Source organism: Pseudophryne corroboree, chromosome 4 (assembly GCF_028390025.1).
Source record: "Pseudophryne corroboree isolate aPseCor3 chromosome 4, aPseCor3.hap2, whole genome shotgun sequence".
In the NCBI taxonomy this organism is placed as follows: domain Eukaryota; kingdom Metazoa; phylum Chordata; class Amphibia; order Anura; family Myobatrachidae; genus Pseudophryne; species Pseudophryne corroboree.
In genome coordinates this window covers 95,324,951-95,349,229 of record NC_086447.1, presented here as the reverse complement: position 1 = coordinate 95,349,229, position 24,279 = coordinate 95,324,951, and the positions used below count along the sequence as shown (strand labels likewise).

The 24,279-nt window shown below is 44.7% G+C and overlaps 1 protein-coding gene across 4 annotated transcripts in view; it reads right to left on the bottom strand.

Moving 5' to 3' along the window:
- Positions 1-2,205: 2,205 nt before the first annotated feature.
- The window catches only part of ATAD2B (ATPase family AAA domain containing 2B), a 204,523-nt gene continuing 182,449 nt past the window's right edge, over positions 2,206-24,279 (bottom strand). For all 4 annotated transcript variants that reach the window (XM_063915299.1, XM_063915300.1, XM_063915301.1 and 1 more), the window contains exons 25-28: positions 17,091-17,717; positions 7,636-7,724; positions 5,284-5,412; positions 2,206-5,104 (exon numbers count right to left, since the gene is read on the bottom strand). In XM_063915299.1, the coding sequence (XP_063771369.1) occupies positions 5,063-5,104; positions 5,284-5,412; positions 7,636-7,724; positions 17,091-17,717 (887 nt within the window). In that variant the 3' untranslated portion in view covers positions 2,206-5,062. The remainder of the gene's footprint in view (positions 5,105-5,283; positions 5,413-7,635; positions 7,725-17,090; positions 17,718-24,279) is intronic.

Sequence of the window (24,279 nt, the reverse complement as noted above, 5' to 3'; positions counted from 1 at the left end):
AAAATGCATTTTATTTTTCAAATAACTTACTTCAAAAACTAAATATAAAATGAAGTCAGGAAAGGAAAGAAAAAAAAAACACATCAAGTTTAAACACAGTTTTAGATAAAAACTACAGAATCCAGAAAATATGCCATGGTTAATGAGAACTATATGCACATGAAGGATAATATAAAATTATAATGACAATAAAAAACAAAAAAACAGTACAGGGAAAATCCCAGCAAATTCAAGCTTATGATGTGATCACAATAGATGGTAAGCTCCTGAGCCAAGCGTTCAAAATTCCAACAGACTCTTACGAACCGTAAAAACAGGGGACACAAGTCAAATAGGGCACATGAAATAACCTGAACACACTGGTATATTAGAAAATAAAGTACCAATATCAACAATATCAAAAGGGGTATAAGAGGAGGAATTGAAGCATAAAAAGAAAGATGGTGCATAGCAGTAAACTATTTCTACACCGGAGGTGGGAAAAATAATAGTCAACGGCAAAAGCTGTTCCTTAATGGACAGGACCATTGTGTTTGGAAGGGATGAGGCTTGTGGCTTCTCCTCCGTAGCCTAACCCATGTTGATGCCATAGACGGCCTCTTTCAAAATTGCCGACACTACCAGAGAGAATACTACAGCACCTAACCAGCTAATTAGAAGAGCCACGCCACTACAGATGGTTTACCCTTCAGTTTCCATGTATAAATAGATGCAAGACAGACTTAATAAAAGGCAAACTGACCAAAGTTAACCACACACTAGATTCCTCCTTTATATGCTCAAATACAAAATCTGACCCCTGTTTTGTCAAGTCCTACTGAAGAACAATGCCATGTGGGCAGCAGGGTAAGCAGAGATGATAGTTTGTCAGGTTGGCTCACTGGGTTAAGGTCGGAGAGGAAATCTATAATTTGGATAATCATCCACAAAAATAATAGTGACTATGTAAACAAAAGTGACACAAAAGAAATGACTCGCACTATTAAAATACTCATTTTCTTGGTACTATCTAGGTTTCCTGCATGAAAGAATATTGGATTTAATTCTGTACAGACAAAAAAAAGGTTTTCATATAAAATTGCGATTCCACTGTACTCAGACAGACTCGTATATACTGGGTTTCTCGGGAATTAGGTTGTGCTTCTTCCACCATTCCCAACGCTCATCTGAGAGATGTGAGGTCACCGATTTCAATAATCTCAATGGATGCAGGGAGAAAACTGTGCGGAGGATGGGGAAGGGGGGGGGGGGGGGGGGGATGAGGGTTGAAAAATGACTTATCACTACAGATTTTAGTCTCCTGGAAAAAGGCAACGGTTCAACAGAGCACTACTGCCGCGAGCGGAACCACTAGCTGTTCTCTATCCCTGCCAACCAGGAAGGTGGATTGCAGACTGGCTTCCGGAAAAACCAACAGTGGGAATCGTTTCACAGCTACGTTTTGATACAAGTAAAACACCTTAAATTTAAAACTTGTTTTTATTCTAATGCTTCCCATAAAAAAAAAGAGGAGGGGGGGGGGGGAATGAGAAAGAGAAAGATTGGGAGGTATAATATAAAGTAAATTAGAATACAAAATAAACCTCTTATATACACATACAGATTTGCCAACTTTCAATAGGTAACTCGCTCAAAAAACATTGAAATCCCTTCCAAACAAAAAACAAATACAATTTAAAAAAAGAGAAGAAAAAACAAAGAAAAACAAAAAACAAGAGACACGAAACACTATGCGGCTCCAAAAAAATCAGACCACAAAACATATGCAGTAGGGAAGTTAGACGCCAAGCACAGGTTACTTACAGCAATTTTGAGAGCAGAGGAAATTCACTAGTTAGAGGGATACCTGTGTGACGCCATCTGTCCCTAAAGAATTAATAGACTGCTCCCCAGAGTTAGTGGAATGGAACTAGATATCCTCTGCTTCCTGCCTGCCCCCACACAACGCACATTAGTAGTGTAGAGCCGGAGAGGCAGAGGTCCATTTCTGTGGTGCTGCTCTTGTGGGCAGCCCCAAGGAACCCAACAGCCCAGGTCCACACTTCCAGCCAATCCAAGACACTGAGAAGCAGCAGCACTCCTGCAGGAGAAGCATGTGAAGCGTGATCACATTGTGTTATTAAAGACACACTGCTCCATCGCCACTGTCAGCTAATGAGGAAGGGTGTGCGTTTAAGCTCCAGGGGCAGCCAGCGCTCTGTGTTGGGGAACCAAAAAAAAAAAAAAAAAGTCTGACGATTAACATTGGAACTCTTTGTGGCTTTGGTGCGCCTGAAATGTTTGGCATGCAAAGCGAGACCTCCTGACTTGGGTGACTCATGGAAATACCAGCCCTGTCGCTTTCATCAGAATTGGTTCAGGCAAAAAAAATAACCCACACAATTAGCTGCCTCCGTTCTGTGTTTGACCTTAAACATTTTGCCCATCTTGGCCCAATTGTGCTCACATTTTAGGTCTAAATCTGCTGGGAAAGCCTGTTATCAAACCTACTGAATAACAGAAACAGCAGCAACTGAACTTCATTTCAACTTAATTTTAAAAATAAAATTTTTTTTTTTCTCTTACTTTTAATTTTATTACTAAAGCTGACCTCATTTACATTACACAGGACCTAAGTATTTTATTTTTATTTTTTTTTAAAGTTCACTGTCGTAGAAAGTTTGCAACGCTTGTCTGAGTTATTGTAGCAAAATGCAGATTTACAAAATGGATTATACAAAAAAAAAACACAGAAAAAAACCTTTAAGAAAGAAAGTGGGCGTATGATTTTTTTTTTTACATTTTTTTTTGGATTACCAAAAAAAAGTGGCCAACCCAATTTTTCAATCCGCTAGACTTGCTTTAAGAAAATCAGTGGCGTACAATATACTGCTTATTTCACAAAAAACCTGTTCTGTTCCAATCGGATAACGCTTTGGGCATTACAATTAAATTTAGCCCTGCATCTAGCTAAAAAAGAAACGTAGCGCAGACAAGGCAGCCAAATAACTCTTCCATTTAAGTAAATAAATATGCTACGTTTTCATTGAGCATTTTATTTAGAGTAATTTCTAAATGGATAAAAATGCAGACTTTATTAGGACGCACTTTCTCCCACTTGTAGCCCTGGCAGCAAAGCAAATCGATCATGAATAAATCGCTCCATCGGTTTAAAGTGGAGTTGCTGTTAAAGTGCCCCTAAAGGGTAGTCAAAATGTGCACTTCACCTAAAACTCCCAGACTGCTCTGCTCTACAGGATAGCTCACAGAGCGCAGTCTGCAACGTCTGTACGCAATGTATAGTTCACGTGCCAAACATGGTAATGATAACCTACTCTGACCACAGATTGAAGATAAATCAAATGATGATGGATTACATACACAGATAGTACACTGGTGCTTTTAGTTGATTGCTAGCCATTGGTATCAGTGGACAGCCACGGTACAGTACAGATCAACGTTACTTCCTGTATAGATGAGGAAGGCTGCTCCCCATATGACGGCAGAGCAACTAAGGAGTTATATAATAATTCCGGCATCCTCTGTGGGGTATTTGCAAGCATAAAGCACAAAAACACAAACTGCACAAGAGAAAACAAACAAATAAAAAAAATGCACTACAGTAACTTGTTCGTGCTGGTTCAATACTGGACTGTAAAATGTTAACAAAGCGCCACCGGTAAAAGGTTTTATTTGGGATGTGATTTTCATGACGTTTGCCTCTGATGCATAGAGAGTCTTCGTTGTATAACAGAAATTGAACTTTTTTTTTTTAATTAAAAGGTAAAAAAAAAAAAAAAACCCTAAAAAAAAATAAATGGCAATGTGTTTTCCTTCCTACAATTCAGTCATTATTTCTAATCACTTATAAAAAAACAAAACCCCAAAGCCTTAGCATATGTTTATCAAGTCAACGATCCCACATAACAGTGAAATATTTAGCGCCGTCACGCCACACATGTGCCAATGGACTAAAACATCAAGTGTCAAACTGGTGCCTATGTAGGGGTCACATTGTAAGCCTGGCAAATGTGGGAAATAGGCCAAAGCAGGCGTTACTTAAGGATGATTGGGGGTAGGGGGTCTATACACTAAAAGGGGATGGGAATGATGTCAGACAAAAATTTTGGTGAGTGGAGCAATGTTGAATACGTAGATGGATTTGACATTTGTTATTACCTCAGATTCATAAATCACGGAGATACTTGTATTTTTTTGCCTCTGGCGAGAGGTATACAGGACTACAGGTGAAGTAGGTAGATATCAGTGAGGAGTTAACCACTTAGGGTTTCCAGCACCAATAGAAAATACTAACTGGGTTGCAGGACACCACTGTGGGCACCACTGACATACCCATCAATTTTGCTCATTTGAAGGTGAATGCGGAGAAAGATATAAATGTCCGAAAGCAAAAAAAACAAACACACAAGCGGATTGTTCCTTTCCTAACCGCAACACGCCCAAATCATTAGAATACCCTAATATAGTGTTACAAGGCACAGAGAGGGGCAAGCTTTGAGCTAGGGTTTAGTAATAAGCTGCCACTGACCGGTTCCCACACTTGTTTCTGAAAAGAAAAAATAATTGATGCCAGACACGTCCGGAAAAAGTTGATGTTTTAGGGAGCGGTGAGACAAAAACGAGACGGAAACAGAAAGTAATAAATACAAGCTCCTGGCTTTTGAAGGATCCAGTTTATCAGTTCCATCGCATGAATTTTGATACCCCCTTGTAAGACGGGAAGAGGGATGTTGGTGCGGATGGCTTTCTGGCGTTGGAAAGAAGTTAAACAGAGATGGGTGGACTTTTAATCCGCCCGCCATTAGCACCGCAAATCTTCAAGCTGTGATGTTGAGTTTTGTCCACTGTGATGTGAAGTTCTGTTTGGTTCTAGTAGGCTGGTTGGCATCAGGTACCTGAGACAATAGCACCAATCTCATTGAACAGCAGATGAGAGGTTGAACACTGGAGATACAGAGAGAGGCTCAGAGCAGACTTGGTGCTACCAGAAATAAATAAACTAGCTCAGAGGGGCTGCTCTCCCACGAGGAGTCGCGCAGTAACGTTGCGGTTATGGCAACTTTCACAGGAATGTTTGCATCTTATGAACTGTTCTTTCCAAATCCTGCGAGAGAAACGGGAGACAGAAAAGAAGTCGGTTAACCCCAAAATCAGCCATTCTTAGGTTTTATATATAGAAGCACAGTAACACATTATACAATAATATTGTATTCATGGCACAAATCCCATCTGACCATTATTTCCTGCGCTCGGGAAAGCGGCGAGCCTTCGCTGGTCACTCACCTCCACTAGCTTAGTCTTGTTATAGTCCATTCTGTGGATGTAGATGCACTGGCTGAGGAAAGAGTACCACCTCTCTAGCTCATCAACTGTTAAATTGTTACTTTTATCCACCAAAGTATCAAGAAGTTTCTAAAGAGGGGAAAAAATAATAATAATCAGTAACAATGCTTGAGGACAACAATAGACATTAGGTGCCTATTATGAGAACACCAGAGAGAACCCCTTACACACCAAAGACCAGACACAATGTAAACAATAAAGATAGATTGACTGCTGGAAAAGCGCCTCAGCAGAGGATGTATCACAGATTAAAAGTGTAAACTACACACAAATTTCTGAAATACTGTGCTTGCCGAACAGCTATGTGTCGTCATGTAACGAGAGATACCAAGAAAAACGGCTGCGCTGAATGTCAGAAATACAGTAAAGAGAGCCAACGTATGAAAATGTAAAAATTTAATGCATAATAAAGATGAATATTATAATGTGGTAATACCAATAAAAACAATGAAAAATAAAATAACCCACAGAACTGGTCTCAGAATGTCTGCACGGCTGGAGGACTTATACTGTGCTGCAGCTACTGTATATTATAGAGCTAAAGTCCATGTTCCACAGCTGCCGATATACGCTGCTGAATGTGCACAAACGATGAACAATAGGTGCAATGAATAAAACTCCAAGAATGGAATGACTGTGCATCACCAGCTGAGGCGGCGTGAGTGACTCACCTTTGAAAAAGTCACGTGGAGCGTGACGAAACGCGTTAGGACCCGCCTCTCCACACACCTTGCTCATGTGTCTTACTTTGGTGCAACTCCATTATACCCAGACGGGTACGTTTCCGACTGCCTTTCCGTTTCCAGCGGCTGTTACCATTCACGCCGCCTCAGCCAGCTCATCAGCACGTAGCGCTACATCCTCTCTCCGCTGCACAGCATCTGTGGGCAACGCAGGACATCCGACCGGGGACGCCCGGCACACGGACCAGCCCACCTGAGAGGTATTAACTACTGAACTATCACTGGTGATGCAGTCATTCCATTCTTGGAGTTTTATTCATTGCACCTATTGTTCATCGTTTGTGCACATTCAGCAGCGTATATCGGCAGCTGTGGAACATGGACTTTAGCTCTATAATATACAGTAGCTGCAGCACAGTATAAGTCCTCCAGCCGTGCAGACATTCTGAGACAAGTTCTGTGGGTTATTTTATTTTTCATTGTTTTTATTGGTATTACCACATTATAATATTCATCTTTATTATGCATTAAATTTTTACATTTTCATACGTTGGCTCTCTCTTTACTGTATTTCTGACATTCAGCGCAGCCGTTTTTCTTGGTACAATGTAAACAATCTATGCAGAAGTATTGTAACATGCCCAATTGGACTCATTTAGCTAAACCCATCTAAACGTCTTGTTAGGGAACCAACATAGCACTTAGGGGTGCCCAAACCATGGAGATTTCTTCTTGCCATCTCTAGAGGGTTACTAGCATAAATGTGTCGCAGGGCAAATCGTTTAACTGCCTCCTCTGGATGCCAGGAGCCGAAACCATATTTCTAAAAATAATAACCAAACGATGGCTGCCAGTCACTGCACTAATTATAGATATACCGCAGAATAAATGGATCCGCTACAATCACCCTTAGCAACATATTGAAGACCTATAGCTCCAATGAAGTGCACTTTTTTTTTTTTTAATTTAAAGTGAATTCCATAGATCCCCATACATGTAACTATGGCCAACAGGTGCCAAATTAGCACTCCGCAATAATAGTGTACAAATTCTACAAGAAAGCATTTTTAGTAAAATTATTGTATTTTAAATAAATGTTCTATGGTTTTCTCTTTCTTTTTTTTATTGAATATATTCCCAGCAAAACATAAGCAGGGGGAACATTTGTTTCGTTTTTTAAGACCGACTTCACAAACTATTTATTTGATCTCTGTGCTGGGTACACACTGAGCGCCCACAGCAAACCGTTACAAAATAACACTGATAGGAGCAAGCCGTTAGGTCACCCTCCATCCTGCGCAGTGGGTGATATCAGTAGGTCTGCTGGCTGAATGGGCTCCTCGCAGCGAGACTGCCGCAAGTCTAACACATCAAACAGGTTTCAGATGAGACGTGAACAGTAGGAGCCACTGGTGGCTAGCAGCAAATGCTCCAGTGTTCTCTGCTGTCCAGCTCTATGATCCCCTTTATGTTTATATACAAAATATCTGGGAACAAAACGGCCTTCTGGGGGCATACTGATCTCTATGGTGTAAAAATGCGCAGTCTCATCTACTGCACCCGTAACGGATGAGAAGAATCCAAATGGTCTAAATAATAGAGAAATTACCTCTAGTCTGTTGTGATCAACAATTAATGGCGGCTCCGGGTCCAGCTGTTCTTCCAAGTATGGATCCAGTATTAGGCCACCAGATGCATCTGCCAGAGAAGAATGCGCCAAAGAGGAAGGATGAGCGACTGAAGCATCACATTGTTCTAACTAGCAACTTACCAGATCATGACCCACATGCAATTAAAGAGAAATAAATCCCAGTGTTCAGAATGTTTTACTTAAAAAGGCAGCTACTCCACACGTCAGACGTAGACACAGAACCCGACGCATGGGTCACAAACAGGATGTGGGATACCCAAATATCGTATGCATTATTTACTGCAAACTACCTCTGTTTGGTGTTCCTGAAAAATAATGGATAACAGCTATAAATAAAAATAAAATAAAAATAAAACCAGGTAGCATTTCCCTATTTACCAATATGACCTGTGACATCACTGAGGTACATGGTCACTGGGATGCAGTCACAATACCGGCTGTTAGGCTCCTGGCAGCAGTAATACTGACGCCAGAACTTCCGATGTTGGAATCCCGACAGCCTGCATCCCAACTGGGTGAGGGGGATAGGTAGTTTAAGGTCAGGCTGCGGGGGAGGGTGGGATAGGTTTAAGCAGCGGGGATGGGGGGGGGGGGGGGAGGAGGTTAGGTTTAGGCAGCTCCGGTGGGTGGTAAGGGTCAGGCACTAAGGTGGGGAAGGGGGGGGGGGGTAAAGGTCAGGCTGTGGGAACAGAGGGTTAGGGGGTAGGGGAGAACAGCCCACACTCACCTGTCGGCCTCTCAATCATCGGGATCCCAATGTCTGTATTATGACTGCTGGGATCCCATGTGCCAGCAATTCATACTGAACCCTGGTCACCAATAGTTACACGATACCATGCCTGTGTATTTATGATCATTGGCGCAGCGCACAACCTGGCGGAGAGATTGGGGAGCACAGATCTGTCCCTACTAAATAAGGATTTACTTTTGTGCTCACTAATATTTGTATATAAGTTAGTTAAATACAAAGTATTTTAGGTAGATATGCCAAATGTGCATTTTGTATGGGACATGTAATTAGGTATAACGATGGGAATTTCTAGCCAGTGGGGCTGGTATATTTTATTTTGGATCTTGAAACCGGTTACAAACATTTATCATTAGCAAATATTTTACCATTTTTTTGTTAGATCGGGTCCAAATACGCACCTGCGGCATCCCAAGTCTCTCCCAACAAGAGCATGTGCTGTATACAATATGACATTCTTTTTATAGGACAGAAATAATTACAGAGAGCCTGAAGTCAGGCTCCTGACACTTGATATTTTAAGAGCATGTTTGACTAAGGATCCAAAAGCGCTTGTGGCTCTGATTAACCAGCTGCTCAACATACAAAAACCAGACTGATTCCCCGTCATAACCTTTCCACGCGGCACCAACCTCCCTCCATCTTCCAGGATATTTGCGCAGCTATTTCCAATGAGACCATCTACTAACGCTTCCCTGAAACTGGGGCTTCCGAAATGCAAAGCTTGGAGCGTTTATTACACAGACGCTTTGTTCTGGCGAGAGAGCAGCTGGCTAAATCCCAGTGCTTTTCCGTATATACAGACTGACCCAACGGTAGAGTCTCCTCTTCTCCCTGTGGGGTAGATGTCTCAAACCTTGGAGAGAAAGTGGAGAGACTACCAACCAACCAGATTCTAACTACCATTTCACAGGCGGTGTTTGAAAAATGACTGTTAGGAGATGATTGGACCAAGCTTTGATACATTTCCCCGTGTCTGAGTGCAGAGTCCACATACATAGATTCAAGAACAAATAAAAATAGAAATACTGAAAAAAAGTAGTGTTACACTTCTGAAACTTTGGCAAATGACCCATTGTGGCTTTCACGGTGTCATTCAAAACAACGGAGTGCTACCTATTTTGAAATATACAGTATAACATTAGGAGCCCCAAGTGGTGCACCAAGGCTGTTACGGAACTTTTAAACTGGAGTGCCGGCCATTGCTACAGAGCTATAGTGGCTTTGCACGTGTGGATCTGTTACTGTTAAGCGGAACTAATTTTACGAGACTGTGCCATCCAATATTGTGATGTATATTTTATATTGTACACATTGATCGTATTTGCTTTAACACTAGAAGATGCTTAGGGCTACTAACTCGTGAGCAAGCCACGTAAAGCTGCCCATGGGAGAAGCAGCTGGTCCTTAAATCTACACCTGTAGACCTGAGCGTTTCTCGGCATGTGTAATATATGTATATATTTATATGTATTTGTGAAGGTATAAAATGGGTAGAGGGGCACCAATTAGATCATTTGCTAAAGAAATGGCTTGCCAAAAGGAGATAACAGAGTTTGAACAGGGAACCATTGTAGGCTACTCGATTGGAGGTACCGTATATACTCGAGTATAAGCCGACTTTTTCAGCACTTTTTTTTGTGCTGAAAAAGCCACCTCGGCTTATACTCGAGTCAGTGCAGGCAGAGGCAGAGCAGTGTGAAGGAGGGACATGGAGCGCACAGCGCGCGGCGCTCCTGTGTCCCTCCTGCATCTCCGGCGGCAGCAGCGGCGGTTCTATTACAGGAAATACCCGTTCGTGACCTCTGATCACGAACCGGCACTTCCTATAATAGACCCGCCGCGGCCGCCGAAGATGCAGGAGGGGCACAGGAGAGCCGCGCACGCTGTGTGCTTCGTGTCCCTCCAGAAGACAGCGCGGGATCGACGGAGGGGTAAGTAACAGCACTGTGGGGCATACCTGGCACTTGGGGAGGGAACGTATCTGGCAGCACTGTGGGGGCATATCTGGCAGCACTGTGGGGGCATATCTGGCAGCACTGTGGGGGCATATCTGGCAGCACTGTGGGGGCATAACTGGCAGCACTGTGGGGGCATATCTGGCAGCACTGTGGGGGCATATCTGGCAGCACTGTGGGGGCATAACTGGCAGCACTGTGGGGGCATATCTGGCAGCACTGTGGGGGCATATCTGGCAGCACTGTGGGGGCATATCTGGCAGCACTGTGGGGGCATATCTGGCAGCACTGTGGGGGCATATCTGGCAGCACTGTGGGGGCATAACTGGCAGCACTGTGGGCGCATATCTGGCAGCACTGTGGGCGCATATCTGGCAGCACTGTGGGGGCATATCTGGCAGCACTGTGGGGGCATAACTGGCAGCACTGTGGGGGCATATCTGGCAGCACTGTGGGGGCATATCTGGCAGCACTGTGGGGGCATATCTGGCAGCACTGTGGGGGCATATCTGGCAGCACTGTGGGGGCATATCTGGCAGCACTGTGGGGGCATATCTGGCAGCACTGTGGGGGCATATCTGGCAGCACTGTGGGGGCATATCTGGCAGCACTGTGGGGGCATATCTGGCAGCACTGTGGGGGCATATCTGGCAGCACTGTGGGGGCATATCTGGCAGCACTGTGGGGGCATAACTGGCAGCACTGTGGGGGCATATCTGGCAGCACTGTGGGGGCATATCTGGCACTATGAGGGCATATCTGGCACTGAGGGCTGTGTACGGCTAGAGCTGCATTTCCCACCCTAGGCTTATACTCGAGTCAATAAGTTTTCCCAGGTTTTTGTGGTAGAATTAGGTGCCTCGGCTTATATTCGGGTCGACTTATACTCGAGTATATACGGTAAGTGTATGAAAAGCATTGCCAATGTTAAGAAGGTTCCTAAATCCACTGTCTCTTATCTTATTAATGCGTGGAAGAAGACCGGTCATTGCAGGAATGGACCTCTCACTGGAAGAACAGGGAGCTGCAAAAGAACAGGGGTCGTCCCAAGCATACCATTGCACAGGAGTTCCAAATGGCCACTAATGTGCTGGTTTCGACAGGAGCACTTTGGATATTATAGGCGAGCAACTACTCAAACCTTTAATCACAAATAAGAATGTAGCCCAGTGTAATGGTGTAAAGAGTGTAACAACTGGACAGTGGGACAATGGCAGCGAGTGTTATGGAGTGACTAATCACAATTTACACTTTTCAGATCACATGGACATGTTTGGCGATTGCCAGGAGAACGTCTGATGCTAGAGTCTATAATAACTAAAGTAAAGCATGGAGGTGGTGGCCTTATGCTGTGGGGCTGTTTCATCTGGTTTGGCATGGGTCCACTAGCTGTAATGCATAGTCACAATGGGGTTGATTCAGACCTGGTCGCTGGGCTGCTAACTTTGGTGTCATGTGTTCAGATAGTCGCCTGTGTTCGCATGTGTAAGCAGAGCTGCAAAAATCCATTGTGTGCAGTCCCTGCGCAGCCCAGGACTTACTCCTACAGTGCAATCACAACAGGCTGATCTGGGCCGGAGCCAACATCAGGCGCCTTCCCTTAAAACGCTTCCTGTCAATCACCTTACGAACGCCTGTGCGATCAGATTTTTCACACCGACCTGTCGCTGACCAGCGATGCCCTTTGTTGTTGTCCAACGCGCGTGCATACAGAGTTAGGACCTTATTGCCCGCTGTGCGAGAAGGCACAGTAGCGATCAGGTCTGAATCACCCCCAGTAACTCTAAGTATAAAATGTGCATAACTCTGTGCTCCCTATATTGTGGCAGTACTTCGGAAAAGACTACAGGTTTTTTTTTATCAGGGAGATGCTGGATGGTATACAGAAGAATCAGAGTATAAGTCCAGATCTTAACCCCATTGAAAACCTCTGGGATGAATTGGAGCGACGGGTACATTCTGGACCGACTTGACCTTCTTCAGTATCACAGTTGGTCACTGTACTTAAGTTGGAATGGCAAAACATACCACCTGCTGTTGTCCAGGAACTTGTGGACAGCTTGCCTAGAATGGCATCTGCAGTAATCACTGCACGTGATGGACCTACAAAGTATTAACCTAATTATCTATACTTTAATTCCAAAAACACCATGTACCACAAACTGTTTCCCAATATCACTACATGGAATCCTCTTTAAAGCGGTAACATCCTTCAATATCACTGCAACTCATCTCTCAGTGCACACTGTACCCTCATTAATACACTCCCCTCTTATTAAACACTTGAGCTTTTAACGGATCTATATACACCGACTAAAACATCCTCAACCCGTCACCACAAAAATTACACACCTCCTACAACTATACTCCTCTCTCTCCTTCTATTAGCTGGTGACATATCTCCAAATCCAGGTCCCATCCACATACCACACTCGTATTCAGCTGATTCACTACGGAATGTAAATCCAAAACACGTATAAACATCACGTGTCTCCCATCTCCTTCCAAGTCACTAAAATGTGCCTTATGGAATGCACATTAACATCTATTCATGACCTTTTCAGTAAAAAAAAAAAAAAAAAGAACCCCTCAATGCTAGCTATAACAGAAACATGGCTCACACAAGCAGACACAGCATCACCTGCAGCACTGTCACATGGTGGGCTCCACTTCACACACACCTCCAGGCCTGGTAATAGTAAAGGAGGTGGTGTTAGAATACTATGGTTCCAATTTTTCACATACACCGTTCTACCACTGGTTCCATCACTCACATTTACTTTATTTGAAATACATTCTATTAGGATTGTCAACACTTTCTCTCTGCGTGTTGCTGCTATCTGTAGCCCACCTGGGCAACCCAAAAAGTTTCTGGAAGATTTTTCTGCCTGGCTCCATTACTTCTTCTCCCCCATGCCATCTCCACCATCACTATGGGCGATTTCAATATCATTATTGACAGTCCACAATCTCCCCATGCCTCCAAACTACTCTCTCTCTCATAGTTCAAGGGACTTCCTCACATATAAGAAAATGTGCCACTCATATCGTAATGCTCTGTACACTGCCAAACAGAATTCCAGTCTGTCATCACTGCTTAAGCCTCTAACCCCAAACTTTTTAATACATTTAAAACCACTTCTTATCTGTCCCTCACCAATCCCACCAGCCACTATCCGTGCACAACATCTTGCTTCCTATTTCAAGGACAAGATTGTATCTGCCACTGGGTGGGTGGGGGGAGGCATATGTGTGTATCTGCCACTCGGGGGGGAAAGCATATATGTGTATCTGCCAAGGGGGGGGAAAGCACATATGTGTATCTGCCACGGGGGGGAAAGCATATATGTGTATCTGCCACGGGGGGGAAAGCATACATGTGTATCTGCCACGGGGGGGAAAGCATACATGTGTATCTGCCACGGGGGGGAAAGCATATATGTGTATCTGCCACGGGGGGGAAAGCATATATGTGTGTATCTGCCACGGGGGGGGGGGCGCATATATGTGTATCTGCCACTGGGGGGGAGGGGGCATATGTGTATCTGCCATGGGGGGGGGGGGGGATATGTGTATCTGCCACTGGGTACATAATATGTCATAGGGAATACAGATTGTAAGCTTCACTGGGGCTGATGTGAATGGCCAAATATTCTCTGTTAAAGTGTTGCGGAATGTGTGCGCGCTATGTAAATAACTGGTAATATGTAAATAATTATAAAGGTCATACAGACAGGGCTGTCTAACATAACAACATACAGACAAGGGGGGAACAAGCATTGACCTTAACTGTTAGTGTGCCTTAAGGACTGAGGTGGAGTTTGTGTTATAAAAGGTTTGCAAAGTTTTATTTATTTTTATCTAAAATCCTGAGGTGTCAGGATTCTTAAACCATCCCCTTCAAAAGTAAAAAGTCTAGATCCGCCACTGGCCCTAATCCCAGAGAGCTGTATGGTCACTCTACAACACACACTGCCGCTATGGTAACCCAATGTCTGCCCAATCCCAGAGAGGTGTATTATCACTGTACAGCACACTGCTGCTATGGTAACCCAATGTCTGCCCAATCCCAGAGAGGTGTATTATCACTGTACAGCACACTGCTGCTATGGTAACCCAATGTCTGCCCAATCCCAGAGAGGTGTATTATCACTGTACAGCACACTGCCGCTATGGTAACACAATGTCTGCTCCAATCCCAGAGAGGTGTATTATCACTGTACAGCACACTGCTGCTATGGTAACACAATGTCTGCTCCAATCCCAGAGAGGTGTATTATCACTGTACAACACACACTGCTGCTATGGTAACACAATGTCTGCTCCAATCCCAGAGAGGTGTATTATCACTGTACAACACACTGCTGCTATGGTAACACAATGTCTGCTCCAATCCCAGAGAGGTGTATTATCACTGTACAGCACACTGCTGCTATGGTAACACAATGTCTGCTCCAATCCCAGAGAAGTGTATCCGCACTGTACAACACACACTGCTGCTATGGTAACACAATGTCTGCTCCAATCCCAGAGAAGTGTATCCGCACTGTACAACACACACTGCTGCTATGGTAACCCAATGTCTAACCCAATCCCAGAGAGGTGTATACTCACTGTACAACACACACTGCTGCTATGGTAACCCAATGTCTGCCCAATCCCAGAGAGGTGTATGGTCACTGTACAACACACACTGCTGCTATGGTAACCCAATGTCTGCCCAATCCCAGAGAGGTGTATGGTCACTGTACAACACACTGCTGCTATGGTAACCCAATGTCTGCTCCAATCCCAGAGAGGTGTATTATCACTGTACAGCACACTGCTGCTATGGTAACACAATGTCTGCTCCAATCCCAGAGAGGTGTATTATCACTGTACAACACACTGCTGCTATGGTAACACAATGTCTGCTCCAATCCCAGAGAAGTGTATCCGCACTGTACAACACACTGCTGCTATGGTAACACAATGTCTGCTCCAATCCCAGAGAGGTGTATTATCACTGTACAGCACACTGCTGCTATGGTAACACAATGTCTGCTCCAATCCCAGAGAAGTGTATCCGCACTGTACAACACACACTGCTGCTATGGTAACCCAATGTCTAACCCAATCCCAGAGAGGTGTATACTCACTGTACAACACACACTGCTGCTATGGTAACCCAATGTCTGCCCAATCCCAGAGAGGTGTATGGTCACTGTACAACACACTGCTGCTATGGTAACCCAATGTCTGCCCAATCCCAGAGGTGTATACTCACTGTACAACACACACTGCTGCTATGGTAACCCAATGTCTGCCCAATCCCAGAGAGGTGTATACTCACTGTACAACACACACTGCTGCTATGGTAACCCAATGTCTGCCCAATCCCAGAGAGGTGTATGGTCACTGTACAATACACTGCCGCTATGGTAACCCAATGTCTGCCCAATCCCAGAGAGGTGTATGGTCACTGTACAATACACTGCCGCTATGGTAACCCAATGTCTGCCCAATCCCAGAGAGGTGTATACTCACTGTACAACACACACTGCTGCTATGGTAACCCAATGTCTGCCCAATCCCAGAGAGGTGTATGGTCACTGTACAACACACTGCCGCTATGGTAACACAATGTCTGCCCCAATCCCAGATAGGTCTATGGTCACTGTACAACACACACTGCTGTTATGGTAACCTAATGTCTAACACAATCCCAGAGAAGTGTATTATTACTGTACAGCACACACTATGGTAACCCAATGTCTGCCCAATACCAGAGGTGCTGCTAAGTGGGGGGAAAAAAAAAAAAAAAACCTCTTCATCGGCTGGAGTAAGTAATTATTATTCCTCTTTTATAGCGGACACTGAGGGCTCATCAGTTAAATTGCTAACAGAGATATTTTCTATTAATGTTTAACTCCGTGGCTCTCAAACCTAGTTCTCAGGACCCCCAACAGGTCCTGTTTTCTCAGTCACCCAGCAGATTACCTGTCACATTTTATCCTTCTAAGCACTAGGTGGGGTGTGACAAGCAACAGCAAAATTTAAACTCCAAAAATAATAATAAAAAAAAATAAAAAAAAGAATACTGCAAGCAAGTTGCCGTTTTGTGTAGCTGGAGTTGACACACTGCCAGTTTTTGTGTAGTGATGGCGGTTTAGTGCGGCTAGCACTATTTTTCCACCTGGTTCACTAAAGGTAAAATATTTCCTTTTTTTCACATGGTTCATGGAAGGTTAAGGATCCACAGGCGATCTGGAAAACATGAACTGTTTGAGGTCTTGAGTGCTGGGTTTGTGTACCACTGTTATAACTTATTAGGCTCCGCCAGAAAGCAAACTTTCAGTTGTGGGTGTAGTGTACCCTTTAAACGGGTTCACTACGGCTGGCCGGCGGTCGGGCTCCCGGCGACCAGCATACCGGCGCCGGGAGCCCGACCGCCGGCTTACCGACAGTGTGGCGAGCGCAAATGAGCCCCTTGCGGGCTCGCTGCGCTCGCCACGCTACGCGCGCCACACTATTTTATTCTCCCTCTATGGGGGTCGTGTACCCCCACGAGGGAAAATAAGTGTCGGTATGCCGGCTGTCGGGCTCCCGGCGCCGGTATACTGAGCGTCGGGAGCCCGACCGCCGGCATACAGAAGACCACCCCTTTAAACTGTATACTTTACACTTATCTAGTCTAAACAAAACAGGAGAGAAAAGAACCTACTCACCTTCTCGTACAATCTCTTGTACCGTCTCAAGGTCGTCATTGTCACCCGCTACTTGCGTTTGCTGCGGCCCTGTGTTACTATCCAAGCTTGCATCATTATGACAGTTAACTAATTCTTTATTGTGGTGGGCTCCTGAGCCGGAGTCTTTGTCTGTGGTTACGGGGGCGCTGGGGGCCCCTTTCCCATTATGGAGAGCTGATAGTGGTGTGCTTTCTAAGCTATCCAATGAAGTGCTCCCATTTAAGTAGTCTGTAGCAAGTGGTGGCTCCTTCGCAGCTACTGTGGGGTCTTTGAATGCTCTATTGCTGTTGACCACCGTTGACCCATTAGAGCTGTCCTCCTCCGTGGTTAAGCAGCTGCCGCCTTTCACGGTCGGCCCATTCCTGTGGGCCACAACTCTGTCCATAATGTCACAAGAGGACTCGTCATTGGTTGCCGAGTGATCTCCCACCTCCTCTCCATTCTCTTCAAGGCAGTCCCCGTTCTCCAAGGGATCATCATTCCCTTCCTCTTCCTCCTCATCATCCTCCTCCTCCTCTTCTTCTTTCTTTAAATAATTGGGTTTCTTCTTCCGGATTATCCCCCGGCCCCACTGTGAGCGTCGACGGTGCTTCCTACGTACTGGAACTGTTTTCAAAATAAAAATAATAGTTATCACACAGTACTAGTATAAAAACAAAACACCTGATGAAACAAAAAAGATTAAAACATACAAAACAGTTGCACTGATGGAGCAGTCCACTACCTAAAGTGCCGGCAGATTGGCCGGATCTTACAGCACATGGACTTGGTTAATAATTCCAGGGAAGAGCAAATGTTTGCAATTCAACTTCTCTTACAAACGGAGATACATCTCTTACCTATCAGCACTTTGAAAGCACAACCGCAAGATGGGTACCGGACGCCACAGTTCTACCATATATTTATTTGGAGAACTTTCCGACCTAATGAAAATCCAGTTTGTGTACTGTGTATTTTCAGTAACGCACCATGAGAGAAACACACATTGATTTATTTAGTACCAGTTATTTATATAGCGCACACATTCTGCAGCGCTTTCCAGAGAATATTTGCCCATTCACATCAGTCCCTGCCCCAGTGGAGCTTACAATCTATATTCCCTACATGTACATGGTGTACATGTGGTAGGGAATATAGATTGTAAGCTCCATTTATTCACGCTAGGGTTCTTTTTTTTTGGGAGCCAATCAATCTATCAGTATATTTTTGGATTGTGGGAGGAAACCGGAGTACCTGGAGGAAACCCACACAAGAACAGGGAGAATATACAAACTCCACACAGTTAGAGCCATGGTGGGAATGGAACTCATGACCTCAGTGCTATGAGGCAGTAATGCCAACCACTACACCAGCCGTACTGATGACAATTGTGTTACATAGCACAACACATTGGGAATATGAACCATAGCACGTGTATGTGCGCAACGTGCAATACATAGAGAAGCTTCTAAATGTGATTCTTCTGATCTACCACTCTGCGCCAATTCCCATGAGATTGCCGGCTGTCGTGTGGGTAGCTCCCTACAGGTTCCTTACCCAGGAGGATAAAGAAAACACTGACCAGAAAGATTATGGCAAACATATGGCCATCTATACTGTAAGTGCTACATCTGTGCTCGCTTTACACGCAAAACTCAGCTCCCATGCCACTTACAACAGCACTATTAGACGGGAATAGTAACTGTTCAATTAATTTTGAAGGTAAATTTTATGGAGCGATATGACACGGATTCTATAATTTGTTTCTCATTTTCAACCAATCTACATAATTAAAGTTAATTCACAGATCTGTTGGCGATAAATAATAGCGGAGCAAGAATAAGAAATGAATGGAACGTATGATGCAGCAAGGTCGCCATCTGCTGGAGATCCGGAAGGATGCATGACGTGATGGACTTACAATACCGAAACATTCTGCTGTACTAGGACCACTGGTGAGTGCCAGAACACCATACTGAGCACTTACACGTAGCAGATGCCTTTCCTTAGACCACGGTCACTCCTGCATTATTTCAATCAGAATTTACATTTACTGCTCACACTGCGTTGAAATGAAAAAAAAAAAAACACACATGCAAAACATACTGTAACTCATAGCAACCAGACTCCATATACAAAAGGAAAGCAGCTTTGCTATGGGTTAAAACAATTTTTATTTCTTTTTTTGCTGCTTTCAGTTAATATATCTAAATGCATCCTTATTGATGAACCTAAATATTTTTTTATTCTCTGCGTGCTTGTGTGGCTCCGGTTTCCTCCAATAATATATACCGGTAGAGTTAATTGTCTCCCAACAAAATTAACCCTAGTGTGAATGTGTGTGTGTGTGTGTGTGTGTATATACACATGTGATAGGGAATATTGGGGCAGATGTATTAACCTGGAGAAGGCATAAGGAAGTAATAAACCAGTGATATGTGCAAGGTGATAAAGGCACCAGCCAATCAGCTCCAATATGTAAATTAACAGTGAGGATCTGATTGGCTGCTGCCTTTATCACCTTCCACATATCACTGGTTTATCACTTCCTTATGCCTTCTCCAGGTTAATACTTCTGCCCCATAGACTAAGCTCCACTGGGGCAGGGACTGATGTAAATGGCCAAATATTCTCTATAAAGTGCTGCGGAGTATGTGTGCACTATATAAATAAACTTTTTGATAATAAAAAGACTGGGGCCATATTGGTGACTGGCAAGAATACTTCACTCCACAGTCAACGTAACCGTGCAGCACTAAACTACAATGAAGACATTACTATTGCGCAGAAGGGACACAAGGCTTCCCGGGGCTGGCTCTATCGCCTCAGTGACCTATAGGAAACCTGAATATTTACCTATAGGAGAGAACAGACCCCGGGGTAAAGCTGCAGACCCTCCTCCCTCTGCCATCAGCTGCCAGTGACATTTTAGGGGTGCCCGCTGACAAAATGTTAAGGTTTGCCTAAGACAGGTCTGTCCCCTACTGGAAGGTCTCTGTGCTTACAGAAGGATCTGCTCCTTTCTAAATGTATTTATGGAGCAGATAAATAGTTCCAACTTTGGGCATCCTCACTGAAAGACCACAAAATAAAAAGGAGGCTACAGATGGAGCCCTACACATCTATCCCGTTAATAGGATTAACTGAGCCTGGGCAGTCAGACTTAATCCCCTGCTGTAAGAACCGAGAACAATAGATGAAAAGCTTATGCTAATAAACCTTGGTGCACCTAGGTGCAGCAGAGAAGCAGAGATGTTGGTGTATGGAAGTATGCATCCTTTTATTATAACCCACATATTGTAACTTTGGCATGTAGGATCCCCCCCAGTGGCAGATACCTCATATTCTATCCTGGCAATTCTGCCAGCCTCTACTCCTATTATGTTCATGATGGCGCTTTATAAATAATAGAGAATAATAACGAGCATTCTAATTAAAGATCGCAGCTGATGCCTCTCATTACAAAGACATTTTTATTTTTTTACAATACTGGGAGAGAGAGAGAGAGAGAGAGAGAGAGAGAGAGAGAGAGAGAGAGAGAGAGAGAGAGAGAGAGAGAGAGAAAAAAAGAGGGACTGTACAACCCCACGGCTTATTGCAGTGACTCCTAGCATCGCTCACTGCCTTATAACTGTTACTTCTTTATTGTGTATTTAAAACTAAAAAGGGAAAAAAAAAAAAAAAAGGCTTATAAACAACAGTCTCATCTGCAGGATGCTCGTGTGTGCCGCGTCCAGATTCATCCCAGCAGTTCTGTAACCGCACACAGCGTCGCAAAATCCATTTCCATCAGGCCAATGCACAGGCTTTTCTAGCAAGGTCTGTGAAGCTCCACGTGGTGCGTGCCGTGTCATTTTACACTTGGCAGCATTTTACAGAGCTGTGTTCAAATAAACATCCTGGCAAGTTGTGCACTCCGCAAACATGGGCTAACAACAGCTGCCGGCAGACAAGTCCAGCGCCTTCACCGCAACGCAGCGACATGGACACAACTTATGGGGGCAATCGGACGGGAAGAACGCTCAGCCCACTTTTCAGAGAGAGAGAGAGAGATATATATATATATATAAAAAAAGCATTAATTATCTGTTTATGTCAGATATTAATACATAGGGGGAGATGTACTAAGCAGTGATAACAGTGAAGTGAGCCAGTGGAAGAGTTGCCCATGCCAACCAATAAGTAGCTCTGTATATGTTTAAAGTATGCAAATTATAAATGTTACGTCAATGCTGATTGGTTGCCATGGGCAACTTCTCCACTTTTATCACTGCTTAGTACATCTCCTCCGTAGTCTTTAAGGTGGCAATCTGCAAAAACCTATGTATTCATTTTAGTTTAACCACACTGTGGCTGAAAGCGGGCATGTACCTCACTTCCTCTGCAACATCTATAACTCAGTATTATGCGCTATACTGTGATTATATATTTGTCCTACAATCTCACCAAACCTCTCAATGGACACATTTTGTGCAGCCAACACTCGCTACTGGGAACGGCACCAAACGTGAGCCCCTAAACGGATAAAACGGTCTTTAGGGAAAAAGTCCATACAATACATTCATCAGAAACCTGTGAAAAGTAGCATGGATGCAAGAAAAATAAGAATTTACTTACCGATAATTCTATTTCTCGTAGTCCGTAGTGGATGCTGGGGACTCCGTCAGGACCATGGGGAATAGCGGCTCCGCAGGAGACAGGGCACAAAAAGTAAGCTTTTAGGATCACATGGTGTGTACTGGCTCCTCCCCCTATGACCCTCCTCCAAGCCTCAGTTAGGTACTGTGCCCGGACGAGCGTACGCAATAAGGAAGGATATTGAACCCCGGGTAAGACTCATACCAGCCACACCAATCACACCGTATAACTTGTGATCTGAACCCAGTTAACAGTATGACAAACGTAGGAGCCTCTGAACAGACGGCTCACAACAAATAACAACCCGATTTTTTTTTTTTTTTGTAACAATGACTATGTACAAGTATTGCAGACAATCCGCACTTGGGATGGGCGCCCAGCATCCACTACGGACTACGAGAAATAGAATTATCGGTAAGTAAATTCTTATTTTCTCTAACGTCCTAAGTGGATGCTGGGGACTCCGTCAGGACCATGGGGATTATACCAAAGCTCCCAAACGGGCGGGAGAGTGCGGATGACTCTGCAGCACCGAATGAGAGAACTCAAGGTCCTCCTCAGCCAGGGTATCAAATTTGTAGAATTTTGCAAACGTGTTTGCCCCTGACCAAGTAGCAGCTCGGCAGAGTTGTAATGCCGAGACTCCCCGGGCAGCCGCCCAGGATGAGCCCACTTTCCTTGTGGAATGGGCCTTGACAGATTTAGGTTGTGGCAAGCCTGCCACAGAATGTGCAAGTTGAATTGTGCTACAAATCCAACGAGCAATCGTCTGCTTAGAAGCAGGAGCACCCATCTTGTTGGGTGCATACAATATAAGCAGTGAGTCAAACTTTCTGACTCCAGCCGTTCTTGAAATATATATTTTCAATGCCCGGACCACGTCCAACAACTTGGAATCCTCCAACTCGTTAGTAGCCGCAGGCACCACAATAGGCTGGTTCAGGTGAAACGCTGACACCACCTTAGGCAGAAAATGAGGACGCGTCCGCAGTTCTGCCCTGTCCGTATGGAAAATCAGATATGGGCTCTTATATGATAAAGCCGCCAATTCTGATACTCTCCTGGCTGAAGCCAGGGCCAGTAGCATGGTTACTTTCCATGTAAGATACTTCATCTCCACCGATTTGAGCGGCTCAAACCAATGGGATTTTAGAAAATCCAAGACTACATTAAGATCCCACGGAGCCACTGGGGGCACAACCGGGGGCTGTATATGTAGTACTCCTTTTACAAAAGTCTGGACTTCAGGAACTGAAGCCAATTCTTTCTGGAAGAAAATCGACAGGGCCGAAATTTGAACCTTAATGGACCCCAATTTGAGGCCCATAGACAATCCTGTTTGCAGGAAATGTAGGAATCGACCCAGTTGAAATTCCTCCGTGGGGGCCTTCCTGGCCTCACACCACGCAACATATTTCCTTCAAATGCGGTGATAATGTTGTGCAGTCACCTCCTTCCTGGCCTTTACCAGTGTAGGAATGACCTCTTCCGGAATGCCTTTTTCCTTTAGAATTCGGCGTTCAACCGCCATGCCGTCAAACGCAGCCGCGGTAAGTCTTGGAATAGACACGGTCCCTGCTGAAGCAGGTCCCGTCTTAGAGGTAGAGGCCACGGATCCTCCGTGAGCATCTCTTGAAGTTCCGGGTACCAAGTTCTTCTTGGCCAATCCGGAGCCACTAGTATCGTTCTTACTCCCTTTTGCCGTATAATTCTCAGTACTTTTGGTATGAGAGGCAGAGGAGGGAACACATACACTGACTGGAACACCCACGGTGTTACCAGAGCGTCCACAGCTATTGCCTGAGGATCTCTTGACCTGGCGCAATACCTGTCCAGTTTTTTGTTGAGGCGGGACGCCATCATATCCACCATTGGTTTTTCCCAACGGTTCACAATCATGTGGAAGACTTCTGGATGAAGTCCCCACTCTCCCGGGTGTAGATCGTGTCTGCTGAGGAAGTCTGCTTCCCAGTTGTCCACTCCCGGAATGAATACTGCTGACAGTGCTATCACATGATCTTCCGCCCAGCGAAGAATCCTTGCAGCTTCTGCCATTGCTGTCCTGCTTCTTGTGCCGCCCTGTCTGTTTACGTGGGCGACTGCCGTGATGTTGTCCGACTGGATCAACACCGGCTGACCCTGAAGCAGGAGTTTTGCCAGACTTAGAGCATTGTAAATCGCTCTTAGCTCCAGTATATTTATGTGAAGAGACATCTCCAGGCTTGACCATACTCCCTGGAAGTTTCTTCCTTGTGTGACCGCTCCCCAGCCTCTCAGACTGGCATCCGTGGTCACCAGGACCCAGTCCTGTATGCCGAATCTGCGGCCCTCTAACAGATGAGCACTCTGCAACCACCACAGAAGAGACACCCTTGTCCGTGGCGATAAGGTTATCCGCTGATGCATCTGCAGATGCGATCCGGACCATTTGTCCAGCAGATCCCACTGAAAAGTTCGTGCGTGGAATCTGCCGAATGGAATCGCTTCGTAAGAAGCCACCATCTTTCCCAGGACTCTTGTGCATTGATGCACAGACACTGTCCCTGGTTTT